General features: G+C 41.6%; 1 protein-coding gene across 5 annotated transcripts in view; it reads left to right on the forward strand.

Moving 5' to 3' along the window:
• Positions 1–16,710, forward strand: part of COL15A1 (collagen type XV alpha 1 chain) — a 163,503-nt gene that overhangs the window by 84,166 nt on the left and 62,627 nt on the right. For all 5 annotated transcript variants that reach the window (XM_075083831.1, XM_075083832.1, XM_075083835.1 and 2 more), the window contains 4 exons: positions 1,120–1,182; positions 3,115–3,240; positions 13,824–13,886; positions 16,453–16,488. In XM_075083831.1, coding sequence (XP_074939932.1) covers positions 1,120–1,182; positions 3,115–3,240; positions 13,824–13,886; positions 16,453–16,488 — 288 coding nt within the window. The remainder of the gene's footprint in view (positions 1–1,119; positions 1,183–3,114; positions 3,241–13,823; positions 13,887–16,452; positions 16,489–16,710) is intronic.

The raw sequence follows: 16,710 nt of genomic DNA on the forward strand, positions 1-16,710 counted from the left end.
TTCTGAAACATTAGCTGTGGTACTGTTATAAGGTTGGACTAGACGATCCCTGAGGTCGCTTCCAACCTGTGATTCTGTCTGATAACTAATTGGGGAGCTAGCTCTTTGTGTACTTTGGGCTCTAGTTTACAAAGCATACACAGCTATGAAACTCATCAAGCGCTTGCAATGGGAATCTGTAGTTAATGTGCTTTTACATGAGTTGGCATTATTTAATTTTAAATGTGGTGGAACTCACACATGTAGAAAAGTCACATTTCAACTGCCAAGTTTGTTTGTTGCACACCTTGGTTTATTCCTTTAATTTTTAAAATTATAAGTCCTATAAAACTTTCATAGCAAGTTCTGTAATTTAAAAAAAATTATAACTGGACTTCATTTCACTTTGCTATATACACTATGCGGAAAAATTATGGAAAATTTTCCATGGAAAATATTTTTTTTCTTTAGAGGTTTTAAAAAAATTCTTTGACAGTGTGCATGCTGACTGTAGTTTGCACTATAGTTTCCATAATATAGGAAGATGGTTTGAAGCTGAAGAAGCTTGAATCTCTGAAATTGTCTTATAGATGAGTAAAGCTAGATTGCAATACCAAAACCAAACAGTTTTTCTAACAAAAATTTTTAGAAGATGCTTTAGTATATTAATCTCCCTTTATAAAATGCCTCTTTGGGTTCCAGTTGTAGGAATCTCAGAATTTAGCTTTTGAACTGAGGCACATTCTTGGAAACAGTGGCTAGTCGTTAGGTATGCATTTTAGGATATTCTTAATGTTGACAGGTATCTTTCCAAAGGTAAAATTTGTCTGATATATTGCTTCATCTTCAGTTCACTGAAACAGTCACATAGCATGTGTGTCCTTCAGGATTGATATCACTATACTCATAGAGCATGTGCAGGTAAATATAGAGCTGAGTGTCTACAGAAAAAAAAAAAAAGGGGGGGATGAAACACCAGAAACATGACTGAAATATTTTTGTTGTATTATGATTTATTTCACCAGTAACAGTCTGCTGCAAGGATATTGACTATAACTTTATTAGCAGTAATTGGCAAGTGATACTTTCATTTTTCACCTTTAGAAGCAATATTTTAAAATTGAATTCTCCTCATTTCAGAACAGACCAGAGCCTGAAGAATCGGGGTCTGGAGACATTGATGGAGAAACTGAGATTTTAAGAGTAAGTATATATTGATGTTTATTTCTCATTAGCATAATAAAGATCTTTACTTTAGTCATCCAGTTGTAGAAGGTCAATTTCACAGTGCAAATGTGGTACATTCTTAATTCACAGCATCCAGAAATGCTTTGTAGGGTTTCATTTCAAGATCTGAAAAGACCTAAGTGTATGTGAGTGGGGAAGAAGCGTGAGAAACAAAGAGGACAACAAAGAAATAATGGCAAAAGGAACTTTTTAAATCGAGAAAATGCTTTTAATCTGATTCTGAGAAGACAGTAAAGAGGAGAGAGATGGGAATGATACTATTCTTTGGGCTTTTTTTAATTTGGAGTACCTGTTCTAAAAATTAGGTATGTCTGTATGAAATATTTTACACTGCAACTTCCACTGTTGATCCATTTTGATAGTCACTTGAACTTCCCTGTATCATTATGTTTGTGAAGAATTGTAACTGTCACATCAAGCCTGGCTAGCAGAGAGAGATGCTTTAGCTTAGTGAAAGTTAATAAGATTTTGATACATACGTTTCTGAGTGAGATTCTCTGTGCTGTCAAACATGGGAGACCAGACTTCTGTCATTGGGAAGGAGTATTCGTGCCAGGTGAACTTGAGTTACATTAAATAATGTTGGTTTCCATCCACAGAAGCAGCCAGATATAATGAACCAGGTGATGTATTACAGTTAAGGACAAATGTTAGGAAAATGAGAAGTCAAGTGGCTGAAGATTAAGAGATATAAATGAGAAGGCTTTTATTGATCCATCTAGATGGAGTGAGAGATAATCTTTTATGAAGTCTTTGGGATGGAGCATTTCCACCCTTTGGTTAGAAGCTGTTTCATCAATAATATTGCAGCTTTCTGAGAAATTAACTCCCTGGATGCCTCTCTCCTATTAACTCCAGAATGGTATAGCATTCTGAGGCCTCTGTTTTGCAACATATCCGGTGATATTTTTCATTCTCTCGGACTGATTCCTGCCTCAAGACTTCTTTTCACTTTCTTTGTCCCTCTAAAGTGCTGAATGCCTCATTCCCAAGGCTCTTCAGGAGGGAATTGCCACTTGCTGAAAGTTAGTTAACTTCGCTAATTTAGGACACTCTTTAGATGCCCTATGTAGTTAACAAGACAGGTGAGTGCTTGGAATGGCTCCCTGCAGAAGGCTCTGTTGACTGTACTGAAAATCCAAGATTATCACCTTCCTAACAGAATCCTGTAGATGACCCTAAGTCAGAATTAAAGAGTTCTTGCCTTACAGTGCCATGCCCCAGAATTTCAAACTGTCCATGTTTGTCTGCTAATATAATCAGTAACAAGGATGGACTTGCAGATGAGAGAGAATATTTGCAAATGTACTATCCCTCCTGAAGTAACATATTTCATTAATTTTATTCAATTTAGATAGCTTTGCTCTTGTCCACATGGGACAGATGTTTGGAGCAGAGGCCATTTTTACAGCACTAAGCACAGTCAGGTCTTGACCATGAGTACAGATTCTCAGTGCTCCAGCAATAGCATGGAGAGACCCTTTGAAATGAGTAGAGAAAAAAAACTAACCACTTCGTTCTGTTCAGTGATCCCTTGATTTCATTTTTGGTTAAGTTTCTTAACATTAGGTCGATCATTGGAATTTCTCTAAGGTCTTTACTGGGTTACAGAGAGCTGACACAGAATTTTTTTATTTTTAACTTCCTTGCTTGCTGTTGGATGCCATGAAGTGGCACAATTCCGAGAGCAAGGATGGAGGAGGTCAGTGTGACACTATTTAAGGAGTGTATCTGTGAAACTAAAATTGTTCTTAATGAAGAAGGGGGGCGGTAACCCAAGCTGAGAGTTTTATGAACTTGAACAGCCTGTGTGAGCTTTTCTTGTTCCATGTATATACAAATGAACCTGGCTAGGGCCATTTCTAACAATGCTGCTGATTTATCCAGGGTCTTCCTGGGCCACCAGGCCCTCCAGGACTGCCGGGTCTTCCAGGAAAGCCAGCACCTGAATCAGGTGTAGGTCCTCCTGGGTCACCAGGGAAAGATGGAGCTTCTGGTGAACAAGGCCCTGAAGTGAGTACCCATTTGTGCACAAACATTAATGTTGTTTCTGGTCTACAACACTATTTCTAATGCTTACAGTCTTTATAATTCTTAATAATATTGTGAAATATTTTTAATTTAAGATCTTGGATTTTATGCACATTTTTTACAAAAAAATAACAAATTTCTAGTTAACCAAAACACATTACTCCACAGCAGGATATAAATTTTGTAGACAGATACTGGTGAATCTGGACCAGAATAAATAAAAAGTAAGGATACTTTTACCAGTACTGAATAAGGCTAAGGATTATTTTTCCTGTGGTGCTTTCAGGAAAATGAAGTTTGCTAAATCACTTACATAATCTTCAGGGAATTTTTAGCATAAACTGAATTTTCCTTTTTCAGGAACTCTCCTCCTTCTTTTCCTTCAGCTAGGTAGAAACACTTATTCTTGTGGACATGTGAAATACAGTTCTACTGTAGAAAAAAGGTTGCTAAAAGGTCAAGTGTTACCTATTTTTTAATAAATCCTCAGTGAAGTGTTTTTTCAGTGAAGACAATATCTTTTTTAGCGTTGTGAATCCTCTCTGGAACTATATTTTCTAATAAAGTTCCCCTATTCCCTATCAACCATCTGCCCGTAGCAGTTCTTCTCAGAACTAGATTTGATCTATATTTTCATGTGACCTTCAAAGTGGGTCACCATTACTGTATCTGACACTGTGTAATTAACATATATTAAAGAAGCGTATTGGTGACACATGTTAAAGAAGAGATCTCAGCTGTGCTGGTTTGGGGTTTTTTTGAGGATAACCAAGTCAGGAGTTAATACAAAATCTAAAAAGGTAGGTATAGGAAATTTTAAGTGTCTGGCCATCGAGGTGGAAGGCAGCATCCTTTGGACAGAGACAAATTAAGCATCTGAAAATATTTAAAATTGGATCCAAGAAGTGCGTGCATGGGAAGACAATGAAAACTCAGTTGGCAAGGCACGTGGCGACAGCAGCGGTAAGTCCTGCAACTGGGCACTAGATTGGGGTAGAAAAGGGGGTTTCCTCTGCCAGGGAACCGACAAAGAACGTGGTGAGACCCTCGCGCCAAAACCAACCGCCTGCTCTCGCGAGCGAGGCAGACGGGGCTTGGGCGTTGCTGAGGCAACGGCGGGAGATTTAAACATGCCCCGAGGGAGCGCAAGCGACCAGGAGGGGCAAACAGGGCGCGGCAGTTTGTGCGGCAGTTTGCGCAGGCAGGGCGAGCAGGGAGCTGGCGAGCTCTCCTTGTGGTCTACCCTCTGCCGGAAAGGACTTAGCCATGGTCTCCACTCCGACAAGAGCTATCGCCAGAAGGCACGTGGCAGCGCAGACAGATCTCCCACTAAAACATGCAGCCACCCAGCTCTCTGGCTGCAGGGAGTGCCAAAGCCTTGCTCCAGTCATGGAAGGCTCCTGAGACAACACCTGCATGAGTTGCGAGCAGGTGGAGGATCTGCTCAGCATGGTGGCAGAGCTGAAAGAAGAAGTCGCAAGACTGAGGAGTATCAGGGAATGCGAGAGGGAGATAGACTGGAGGAGCCACTCCCTACCATCCCTGAGACAAACACACCAGATAGAAGCATCAAGAGGAGGAGTGGCTCCCCTGCCCTTGTGCTGCCAGGCAGAGGGAGAGGACCCAAGAGACAGAGGAGGATGGATGCAGATCCCTGCTTGGTGCAGTAGGCAAATCCTCTCCTGGCCGACTTTGCCCCCCCAGGTGCCCTTACACAATAGGTATGAGGCTCTGGAACCTGAGGGCCAGGAGGATGAAGACATAGACAGTGATCCACTCAAGGGGTTGACTAGAGAGAACTAGTCAGCCCCATGCATTACAACGGCCACTGGTAAGAAAAAAAGAAGGGTAATTGTTGTAGGCGACTCCCTTCTGAGGGGAACAGAGGGCCGGTATGCCGACCAAACCCATCCCATAGGGAAGTCTGCTGCATCCCTGGGGCAAGGACAGGAGACATTACCAGGAAGCTCCCTAGGCTGGTAAAAGCATCCAATTACTATCTGCTAGTGGTTGTTCGGGTCGGCAGTGATGAGGTAGCTGAGAGAGGTGCAAAGACAATCAAAAGCGACTTTAGAGAACTGGGGCAATTACTTGAAGAATCAGGAGCGCAGGTAGTGTTTTCATCCATCCCGTTGGTAGCCAGGAGACATACAGAGAGGAACAGGAAGTCCCATCTCATTAACATGTGGCTCAGAGGCTGGTGCCAGCAGTGGAATTTTGGCTTTTTTGATCATGGGGCAGTTTACATGGCACCAGGCCTGCTGGAGACAGATGAGGTTCACCTGTCGCAAAGCGGGAAAAGGATTCTGGCTCAGGGGTTAGCAGGCCTCATTGAGAGGGCTTTAAACTAGATACAAAGGGGGAAGGGGATAAAACCAGGCTTGCTAGGAATGAGCCTGGGGGTGGCATACCTGTGTTGGAGAAGAGATCAATAGATGAACTGAAGTGCATTTACACCAATGCACGTAGCATGGGCAATAAACAGGAGGAGCTGGAAGCCATTGTGAGCCAGGGAATCTATGATGTGGTTGACATCACGGAAACATGGTGGGATGACTCATACAACTGGAGCGCTGCAATGGATGGTTACAAGCTCTTTAGAAAGGACAGGCAAGGAAGGAGAAGTGCAGGGGTAGTCTTGTATGTTAGAGAGTGTTTTGACTGTCTAGAAGTCAACGACAGTAATGGTAAGGTTGAGTGCTTATGGGTAAGGATCGGGGGAAGGCCAATAAGGCAGATATCCTGGTGCAAGTCAGTTATAGACCACCCAACCAGGATGAGGAGACAGATGAATTACTCTAAAAGCAGTCGGCTGAAGTCTCAAAATCTCTAGTCCTTGTTCTCATGGGAGACTTCAACTTACCAGATATCTGCTGGAAATACAACACAGCAGAGAGAAAGCAGTCTCGGAGGTTCCTGGAGTGTGTGGGAGATAACTTCCTGATGCAGCTGGTAAGCGAGCCAACCAGGGGAGGTGCCCTGCTGGACCTGCTGTTTACGAACAGAGAAGGCCTGGTGGGTGATGTGGTGGTTGGAGGCTGTCTTGGGCTCAGCGACCATGACATGAAAGAGTTCTCAATTCTTAGAGAAGTAAGGAAGGGGGTCAGAAAAACTGCTACCCTGAACTTCAGAAGGGCAGACTTTGGAATGTTAAAGAGTCTGGTTAACAGAGTTCCTTGGGAGGCAGTCCTGAAGGGCAAAGGAGTCCAGGAAGGCTGGATGTTATTAAAGAAGGAAGTCTCAAAGGCGCAGAAGCAGGCCATCCCCATGTGCCATAAGTTGAGCAGGCAGGGGAGAAGGCTGGCTTGGCTGAATAGGGAGCTTTGGCTGGAACTCAAGAAAAAAAGGAGAGCTTATTGCCTTTGGAAGCAGGGGCAGGTGACTCAAGAGGACTACAAGGGTGTTTGAGGTTATGCAGGGAAAAGATTAGGAAGGCAAAGGCCCAGCTGGAACTTAAACAGGCCACTGCCATTAAAGATAACAAAAATGTTTTTATAAATATATCAGTGACAAAAGGAGGGCCAGGGAGGATCTCCCTCCTTTGTTGGATGCGGAAGGTAACCTTACCACAAAAGATGAGAAGGCCCAGGTACTTAATGCTTTCTGCCTCAGTCTATAATAGTCAGACTGGTCATCCTCGGGGTGTCAGGCCCCTGTGCTGGGAGATGGAGATAGTAGGCAGAATGAAGTCCCAGTTGTTGAAGAGCTGGCAGTCACCGACCTGCTCCTTCACCTGGACGTTCACAAGTCCATGGGGCCAGATGGGATCCACCCGAGGATACTGAGGGAGCTGGCAGAGGAGCTCGCCAAGCTGCTGTCCATCTTTTATCAGCAGTCCTGGTCAATGGGGAAGTCCCAGATGACTGGTAGCTACCGAATGTGACTCCCCTTTACAAGAGGGGTCAGAAGGAGGATCCAGGGAACTACAGGCCTGTCAGCCTGACCTCTGTGCCGGGAAAGGTCATGGAGCAGATCGTCTTGAATGCCATTATGCAGCACATGCAGGATAACCAGGGGATTGGGCTCAGCCAGCATGGGTTTATGAAAGGGAGGTGCTGCCTCACTAACCTAGCCTCCTTCTATGATAAGGTGACATGCTTAGTGGATGAGGGGAAGGCTGTGTACGTTGCCTACTTGGACTTTAGTAAGGCCTTTGACACTGTCTCCCATAACATTCTCCTAGAGAAGCTAGCTGCTCACGGCTTGGACAAGTGCACTCTGCACTGGGTTACAAACTGGCTGGATGGCCAAGCCCAGAGGCTGGTAGTGAATGGAGTCAAATCCAATTGGCGGCAGGTCACAAGTGGCGTTCCCCAGGGCTCAGTGTTGGGGCTGGTCCTGTTCAATATCTTCACTGATTATCTGGATGAGGGGATTGAGTGTACCCTCAGTAAGTTTGCAGATAACACCAACCTGGGTGGAGGTGTCGATCTGCTGGAGGGGAGGAAGGCCCAACAGAGGGACCTGGACAGGCTGGATCGTTGAGCTGAAGCCAATGGTATGAGATTCAACAAGGCTAAGTGTAGGGTCCTGCACTTGGGTCACAACAACCCCATGCAATGCTACAGGCTTGGGGAGGAGTGGCTGGAAAGCTGCCTGGAGGTGTTGGTCGACAGCTGGCTGAACATGAGCCAGCAGTGTGCTCAGGTGGCCAAGAAGGCCTATGGCATCCTGGCTTGTAGCAGGAATAGTGTGGCCAGCAGGAGCAGGGCAGTGATCATGCCCCTGTACTCGGCACTGGTGAGGCCTCACCTTGAGTACTGTGTGCAGTTTTGGGCCCCTCACTACAAGATGGACATTGAGGTGTTGGAGCGTGTCCAGAGAAGGGCAACAAAGCTGGTGAAGGGTCTAGAGAACAAGTCTTATGAGGAGTGGCTGAGGGAGCTGGGGTTGTTTAGCCTGGAGAAGAGGAGGCTGAGGGGAGACCTTATCGCTCTCTACAATTACCTGAAAGGAGGTTGTAGCGAGGTGGGTGTTGGACTCTTCTCCCTCATAACAAGCGATAGGATGAGAGGAAATGGCCTCAAGCTGCGCCAGGGGAAGTTTAGGTTGGATATTAGGAAAAACTTATTCACCAAAAGGGTTGTCAGGCATTGGAACAGGCTGCCCAGGGAGGTGGTGGAGTCTCCATCCCTGGAGGTATTTAAAAGAAGGGTAGATGTGGTGCTTGAGGATATGGTTTAGTGGTGGACTTGGCAGTGATAGGTTAGCGGTTGGACTCGATGATCTTAAGGATCTTTTCCAACCTTAACAATTCTATGATTCTATGAAAACCAAGAGCTGAGGATGTATTTACCCTGTAGGGAAACACTGAGAATAGCCTGAGTTATATATATGATATCTCATTTAGAGCTGCAAGGAGGTACCTCCATCCAATACCTCAGAGCCCTATCCCAAAAACTATTCCTTTTCTGTCAGGAGTTGGGTCTCATACTCTCACACTACAAGGAAGTGTAAGCATCAAAATTTTTGTTCATCTAAGCTTTAGGTCCTTGCAAGATGGAGTGTCCACTCAACACAGGTCAGACAGAAATCAGGGTAATTTTTGGATTTCAGAGTTTCAGGGTGTTCCCTCTTGGAATAAGTTGTATCCCTATGAACCTCACTACATTAAAGCTGTAATAGAGTGCAGAATGTAGCTCTACATGGACTATTATTTTGCTGAATACACACAGTTCCAGCATTTGCTGCACTCAAGTGCTTTGGCTGTGTTTTCAGTATTTTCTCAGTTATTACCTCAAATATCCTTTTGTTTTACAATTTTATGGGTGATTGATAAGACTAATTGATAAGAATTAGTGGTTCTGGCCTGGTAATAAGATGTTTCACTAAGATGAAATAGCCTGGTCCCACAGAAGTAGGCTCAAAAAGCAGTTTCTTTCACCCAGGCTTTTCACTGACGTGTTTCAGAAAAAGCCTTGTCTATGTATGCAAAGGAGCTTTGACAACCAGGTTGCACCATCATTAACAGTTGTAGCCCAGATCCTTAAAAATGTGTCACTGACTTAAATTTGAAAATAAATATCAAACATTTATTAAATTAGTGTATTGTAAACATTGTGCTTTCTTCTATTAATCTTTGCTTTCTAGAAATTATCAATGGATTTTTCAATGGTTTTATGCAGTAACTGTGATAAGATCATGTTCTACGTTCCCAATGGTTTGTTCTCAGCACGATTTTCAGAGTTAGCGTCTGATCCAATAACAAGGTGCAGTCAGGACACATTTGTCCTGCAGTTACAGTAGCATAGGCCAGTTCTTGTAGACTCCAGGCAAACATGGAAGTAGTCAACAGTGTTCATGCAGCAGTACTGAGCTCAGAGCCTGCCAGCCACAAAAGCAACAAGGCTGGCCTGCACTGAACTGTATCCTGCTACAACAGCAGTGACAACCTGCACAGGCTAATTTAATGCACTCCTGACATATCCTGCAAGGAAAAGCCTTAAACATGCCTGGAGGTCCAGTGGTTTCTGTCTCATTAAACATGTCTACGCTGTAGGGCCTGGGTGCGCTTCCATGTTTTAGATTGCTGACCTTGTCGTACCCTGATAGCATAAAAGGATAGGACCCAGCTGTCTGCAATGCCTTTCCACCTGCATCCTTCTATAGTATGGTTTCCTTGAAAGAAAATTCTGGGAATTTTCTTCCTGGAAAGACTGGGAAGGAAAGAAGTGTCTGGTCTAGAGGAGGTAGGGAGCAGAACAAAAGGATGTATTGAGACCACACTTGCCCCACTAGTTGTTAGGAATCCTGCCATTAACAACCAAAAGGCTATGATAGCAGGAAACCATCTTTCATTCTTTCCTAGTCTTAATTACTGGACTTAAGGACTGAAAAGACAATGGTTTGGTTGAAAAGAGGTGTAAATGGACTGACAGCAGCTCTCCCATGTCCTGCACAGTGGCCACACTCCTAGCATGCCTTCCCCATGCTCTCCTTATGCTGCTGTACATATGGCCTTAATAGGATGTCCTTCCTGGATGTCTTCTGCATTGATTGCAAAGGGGGAAAATTTCTACAGCCCAACTAGTCTTTTTCAAACTCCTTTACAATATGTCAGACCCTCCCTCCCTGGCAGTGAAAGAAGAAGGAGATGAGGAGCCTATCCAGCAACAGAGACCAGACCAGCACTGGATAGACTACTGGTTTTATCACAGTATTTGTCTCCAGGACAGAGCTTGCTTACTCGCTTTATGTGTCCGCTTATTGTCAGGTTATTATTTCTCTAAAATTAAAAGTTTGGCTGCGAAACCATGAGATCAGTCTCATGAGACTGAGTCCTTTTTATTTGCCGTTTGGATTGTGAAATTTAGTATCTCTGACAAACAATTTTTCATGTTGGTGGGTTTGTTCGTTTGTAATCTAAAAGGATAGAAATTGTTATTTCAGTTAAAAGCTGAAATTCTTTCCTCACTGTTGGGAGGATCTCCAATGTTGTGAGATTTCCAACAATATTTCCAGACTACAACATTGTTGGAGAGTAATAACAAATTTGTTGAAGCTTTTTAAGATATGCTGTAAATATTTCCCACTAAGTGCTCTGAATACTTCAGACTAAGAGAACGGCAAGTGCTAAAGACCATGGAACTGCAGTGGTTTAGGCATATGCTTCATTGTACCTTTTGTCTCACTTTAAGCATGAACAGAAGTCCTTCTAGAATTAACCAGGAAAAAAGGCCTAGCTTTATTACATCAATGCAGTGCTTGGCCAATCTTTTCTTGTTTTCAATTAATTAGTTTGTTCCCATACTTTGTATTTTAATTGTTTGAAGGTAAGCTACTTCTAGTCATATCTAGTCACTGAATTGCTGGCTTAAACCTAAAAAAAAAATAAATCTCATTCTCTGTGATTTAGGAGACTATCCAGTGTTCTAAAACGTCCTGCAGACACCTGTCATGAAAATGCCTATTTTGGCAATATTTCTCAGAACAACAGCATCTTCAGAACCACAGTACCCTCAGAATAATTGGAGGTCTTCTGTCCTCTAATAGAGACCAGTGTTGCTCCCCAGTGCTCATATATTTAAAATTTATAATCGTTTTTCAGCAAAATGAAGATGCTTAGCATGTTAAGGCTTACTATCAGAAGCAGTCCCTTTTATGACCAGGCATATTTTCCCATAAAAGAGGATATTATTTATATTTAGGTAAAAATTCTAAAAAAAAAATTAAAACCACCAAAGGCAGTCTACAATCAAAAACAGGAAAGCGAAAATTAAAGAAAAAAAAAGGTAGTAACAACATTCAGGCAGTAAACTTCAACATGAGATATAGTGATCAAAATTAGTATCAACTGCTTTTCATGCTTGAGATACAAACAAAACCAAAACCCATATAAACTTGGAGCATATCTGTAAAATAAGAGATTAAGAGATGATAACTTTAAATACATATGGGCTTTAGCCTACCAAGGAATGACTCATGAATTTTGGAAGGTGGAAAATTCCCCCGCCTTGAATAGCAGCCTGAATAGACTGGGATAGGCTTTTATGAACTAACCAAATAGATGCAGAAGTGTGATTCTCTTAAAATAAATACATGCTTTTGCCTCAGTCTTTCCCCCCTTTCCCATCTCTACTGGTACAACAAATCACACTGGCCTTGTTGCAGCCATTATTCTCTGCATCTACTGATTGTAATCAGGATGGCTTTTTAGAAGTTATTAACAACTAGTAGCCATTCATTTTTCTGATGCAACAAAAATCATTGTTGTCCACTTTCAGGATAATTCCTGGGAAACATATCAGTTAAAAAAGTAGAAGTTAAATGTTAACCAGACAATTAAAGTACATTTTCAGAAGAATCAGACCATGACAAGTCTGCAGGCTGCTGAAAGAAAACTCCAGCTATTAACAGTACAGACCCATGCATTCCCACACTTTCAGATGACCTAAGAAAGTGTAGCCCTGTTCTCCAAGATTTGCACAAATTTGCACACTCTGGATAAATGAAGTGAGATCTATTCACAGCAGAAATTTTTTGATGGGTATCCTCATTCAGTAATACATTGAAATAGTTGTGTAATTAAAGGTCTTCATTTGCAAATGCGAATTTCGGAAGACTAGCCAATTACTTGAAATTGTGTGCAGGCTTAAGTCCTTGCTAAATCAAGAACTTAGTGATGTATCATCTCTTCTCATGAGAAACATATCGGAAATATTTGGGTAAAGGCTGCCTTTTGTAACAGGAAATACTTCACTAACTGCTCCACATAGTGTCTGATACTGATGTGATATTGATCTCATTAAACACATATTTTCTAAATGCTACATGAGTTAAATTGCCTCATGGCATTGTAAAGGGATACTTTCTATGTTGTTTTTTTTTTAATAGTCACAAATGCATGAATTGACTCTGAAGTGAATAACAAATCTCCAAGTGTTTCTTGCTAGCTACGTAAGAGAGACTATTCAAAAGCTGTAAAGGAAATAAGCTATTTTAGAGCTATGAAACTTAAAATTGCTAAGTAGTATAAGGGAAATAGTCCCTAAAATTTAAAACAATTATTGTTGTTATCTGAACTCCTCTTCTAATCCTCGTCTATGTAATTATGGCAAAATACAATATGGAAATATTTGAAACATACTGAAAATATTTCTGAATTTTTTAATATTAAAAAGAATTTATTAGTTACTCTATCACATAGAATCTAAAGGACATCCAAAGGACATCCAAAGGGCAAAAACAGGGAAAAAAGTAAGGAGAGCAGGGAAATTAAGGCCTTTGTAACCATTCTGAAAACACAAAAGAAAAAGAATGTTTTCTGTCTCCTTCTGCAGACATTTATATCCTTCCCCAAAATAAATGAATAAATAAAAGATTCTCAGAGGTCAGAATGCACACTTGTAAATTTAATTAAAGGCTTTCAGAGACCAATTTTAAAACCATAGGGTACGCAAATATGCGTGTAACTGTTCCCTTTCTTGCATGTATAGTTACTGTGGGCTGGACTTCAATACCATACTGATTGAGTGATTGACCCTAAAAGGACAGGTTTTCCCAGCCTGGCTGCTCAGTCAAATGCATGCAAAGTCATGGATACAGCACAGGAAACTGGGTGGAGAACTAAATATACATTTTTCAAGAGAAAATTAAAGTGAGGCATCACACACAAAACCTGGGCCGCTTTCTGACTTTGTCAGTACCAATGTTTTCTCAGCTAGCTCTTGTCTAGCCCTGAGGCTGCCAAAAGTGTGGATGGCTGAACTGCATGTGGATTTCAACCTCATTGCATCTGTAGTAGCATTGTCAAAACCTACTTGGATAGCACCATTATTTTGCATGTTGACATTATATTTATGTTATGTTGGTTTATATTATTTTTTACTACTTTCTGATTGTTTGACATAGTTTTCTATTAAAATATATTTAAATGCTCTTTTGATACAAAGCCAAACTCTCAGAAGAAATACAAATGTTAGAACTTAATGGTGTTAGGTCCTACCTGGTGCTACACGTTAGTCTTTCATAATGCTGTATCATCCGTTGGTCAAAAATACTTACATGCTTATGCTAGGAAAAGGACTCTTAATTGGCACCTGCTTTAGATTTACTATCATCTACAGGGTCCTCAAGGTCCTCCTGGTCTTGATGGAGTAGTTGGCCCACCAGGACAGAAAGGAGAAAAGGTAAGTTAAACATCTGTCTTGCCCCTACTTCACTGGAAGATCTTTGTCAATTCTAGGCTGTAAAAATCACAAATAGTTGTCCCTGCAACACACTGTTGGCTGGCTTCGGTATTTTTTTAATTGAATTCAGCTGCTAATGGCTTATTAGGACACATCTCAAAAGGCATATTCAGAAATCCAGAATTCCCTATTGGGTACAGTCTCATTTTCTGCAGCATGCAATATTCAAAATGCCATACGAGCTACTCCATTGTGATTTGCCAGTAAAAAGCCAGTCATGACTGGACACATGCAGGTGAGTCTGTAACAGGTAAGAACTCTGGCTAGTCCAGACTGGCACAGAGGGACAGCCTATTCCCTGTAGAAAGCACCGTCTGCGGTGCGTGTGTATATCAGGGCAACTGGAATTACGTTGCATTCTGTGGACTGACACATCAGGTTTTGTATACTTCTGCAGCAGCCTGTATTTATCTTAACTGCTGACTACCGCACTGCTGCTGCCCCCAGATATGATATCCTACCCCAACATTTGTGGCAGTTCCAGCCTTCACACACCTATTGATGAGACATGTCAACATCCTAACCTGGCAGCAAAGGGTTATTTAGTTTTCTGTTGACTTGCTGCACTGTTTGGCTTCATGCATGATCAGATGAGCACTATGGCCAGCAAAAGTGGGGGAACAAGTAAACAAAAGCAAGGGATCATAGCATCCAGCAGATAGATTTTCTTGTGTTGTCATAGAACCAAAAATTACATATTGCGAAATTGCCACTCCTTTTAAGTTTCCCCAAATCACTGCATCCATTATTTTTGCACCCCACTGCAAGAACGATGTTGAGAAGACAGAGACAGTGCAGCAGAGACCTGTGGAGATGGCCAGGGGCCTTGAGTATGTGACTGATGATGAGAGGCTGAGGAGCTCAAACCATTTAATCTGGCAAAAAGGAGACAAAGGCATGGCCAACAGATATAAAGATATAATTATAACCCTTTAATGAGGGCTAGTGAGTCTGAATTTGAAATACTGAATCCGTTTTTTGCACCCCACTTCAAGAAGGATATGGAGAAGACAGAGACAAAAACTACAGAACTTCATCCTCTAGTGAGCTTCTACACCACACTTTATGCACAAGAAATTGAAAGTAGATTCCCAAGGGTACATTGAAAGCGCTCATACTGCAAGGGAAATGGAAAGGCAAGTCCTAAATGGCCAGAATGTTTATATTTATTTATTTGGGTTTTAAATCACAAGTTGTTTTTTTTTAATCTCCTCTGGAGACTGACGGATCTGAGTTGTGATTTCAAAATCCTGAGGCTGGTAAAATGGTAGCACACATGGGAACTTGCAGCTATCCAGAAAATGCAGTACACATACTACAAAGCAGCCATCCAAAACTTGTGTTCTTTGTAATCAGTGGCACGATTTTTGTATAGTCTTAGAAAGAAGTCTAGCTGAGGTAAACCGAGCTTGAATTGCATATCATAAGAAGAGACTGATGTGGAAAGGGAAGTCATTGGAAGAAAAATTAAATTTTCAAAAAGCTTATAATCCTCAGAAAAAAGGACAAAAATCTCAAATGTTTTGCCTCACTGAGCCTGTTTTTTGCATTGCATATATTTGATAAAAATTTAATTAGAAATGAAGCACCACATATTTGCACCTGCTCAATGCAACCCCCAGCACCTTGGGATAATAGGATTTTTCCTTTCTACTATTAATCTTTTTCTCAAAACCTTGATTTAGTTTATATTGCAGTATCTATTTTTAATCATTATTCCACATTAGTCCAGAGAAGATTACAGGGAGAAACCGCAGGATGCACTGAAAGTAAAGTCAGTTTGCTCCTTGGAGTGAAATTTGATGTGGTTTTTGCCACTACTTTTGGAAGAAAATATTGTTATCATTTTATGCCTGGTACTCACTGATTTTTTTCAGACCTTACTCAAGCAATATTTCTGTGGAATGAGTAAGGACAGGAGCTTGCCAATGTAACAGTTAGTTCCATTAGATTCAGTGCAATTTGGAAAGGAGTATTCGCATGCTGTGACTTTCTGTCTGTTCCATGAATTAGAAGTGGAATAAACAGTATCTAAGTAAAGTGTATAAAAGCAAATCAAATAGCCTGATTGCTGCAGAGGAGCCTTAAAATCACGCTAGTCATCATATCCCTTGTTTGGAACAGTGCCCTAGACAACTTGTGTGGGATCGGTTTCCGCTTCTGTTATATCCCATGAGAGTTTTGACATTTAAGTTCAGAAGCATGAGGATGTGACCCATGATGCTTAATTCTGTGTGCTCCAGACCTTTAAAATCTGCAGCAGTAATTGAAATACAAGATTGCACACCAGACCAGAGCTATTAATTTGTTATTTTAACTCCTGAATTACATATTGTTTCCTTTTTAACTAAGAGGTCTAACATTTCATGGAAAGGATATTATGACATCAAATTAAACAACACAGAAATCTGCGGGTATTTTAATTAAGCAAAAATGTCAAAAATGTGGTTTTGTTGCCCATCTAATGTTCTTATTGTAGGTAACTAGGATTGGTTTTCTTTTACAGGGTGATCAAGGTCTTCCTGGTTCTGTTGGTCCAAAGGTAAAAAAAGAAAGACAGTGTCTTTATAGGATAACAGTATCACTGTAATACAGCACGTTACAGAAAAGGGCTGAGAAGTTTAAAAGATTATTATTATGAAACCTAACGAAGTTGGCAAACTTGGCTTCTCTAAGAAGTGTGGCCAGGAGGTTGAGGGAGGCAACTCTTCCCTCTACTCAGCTCTCATGAGACCCCATCTGGAGCACTGTGTTCAGCTCTGGG

Source organism: Phalacrocorax aristotelis, chromosome 2, assembly GCF_949628215.1.
Source record: "Phalacrocorax aristotelis chromosome 2, bGulAri2.1, whole genome shotgun sequence".
NCBI lineage: Eukaryota > Metazoa > Chordata > Aves > Suliformes > Phalacrocoracidae > Phalacrocorax > Phalacrocorax aristotelis.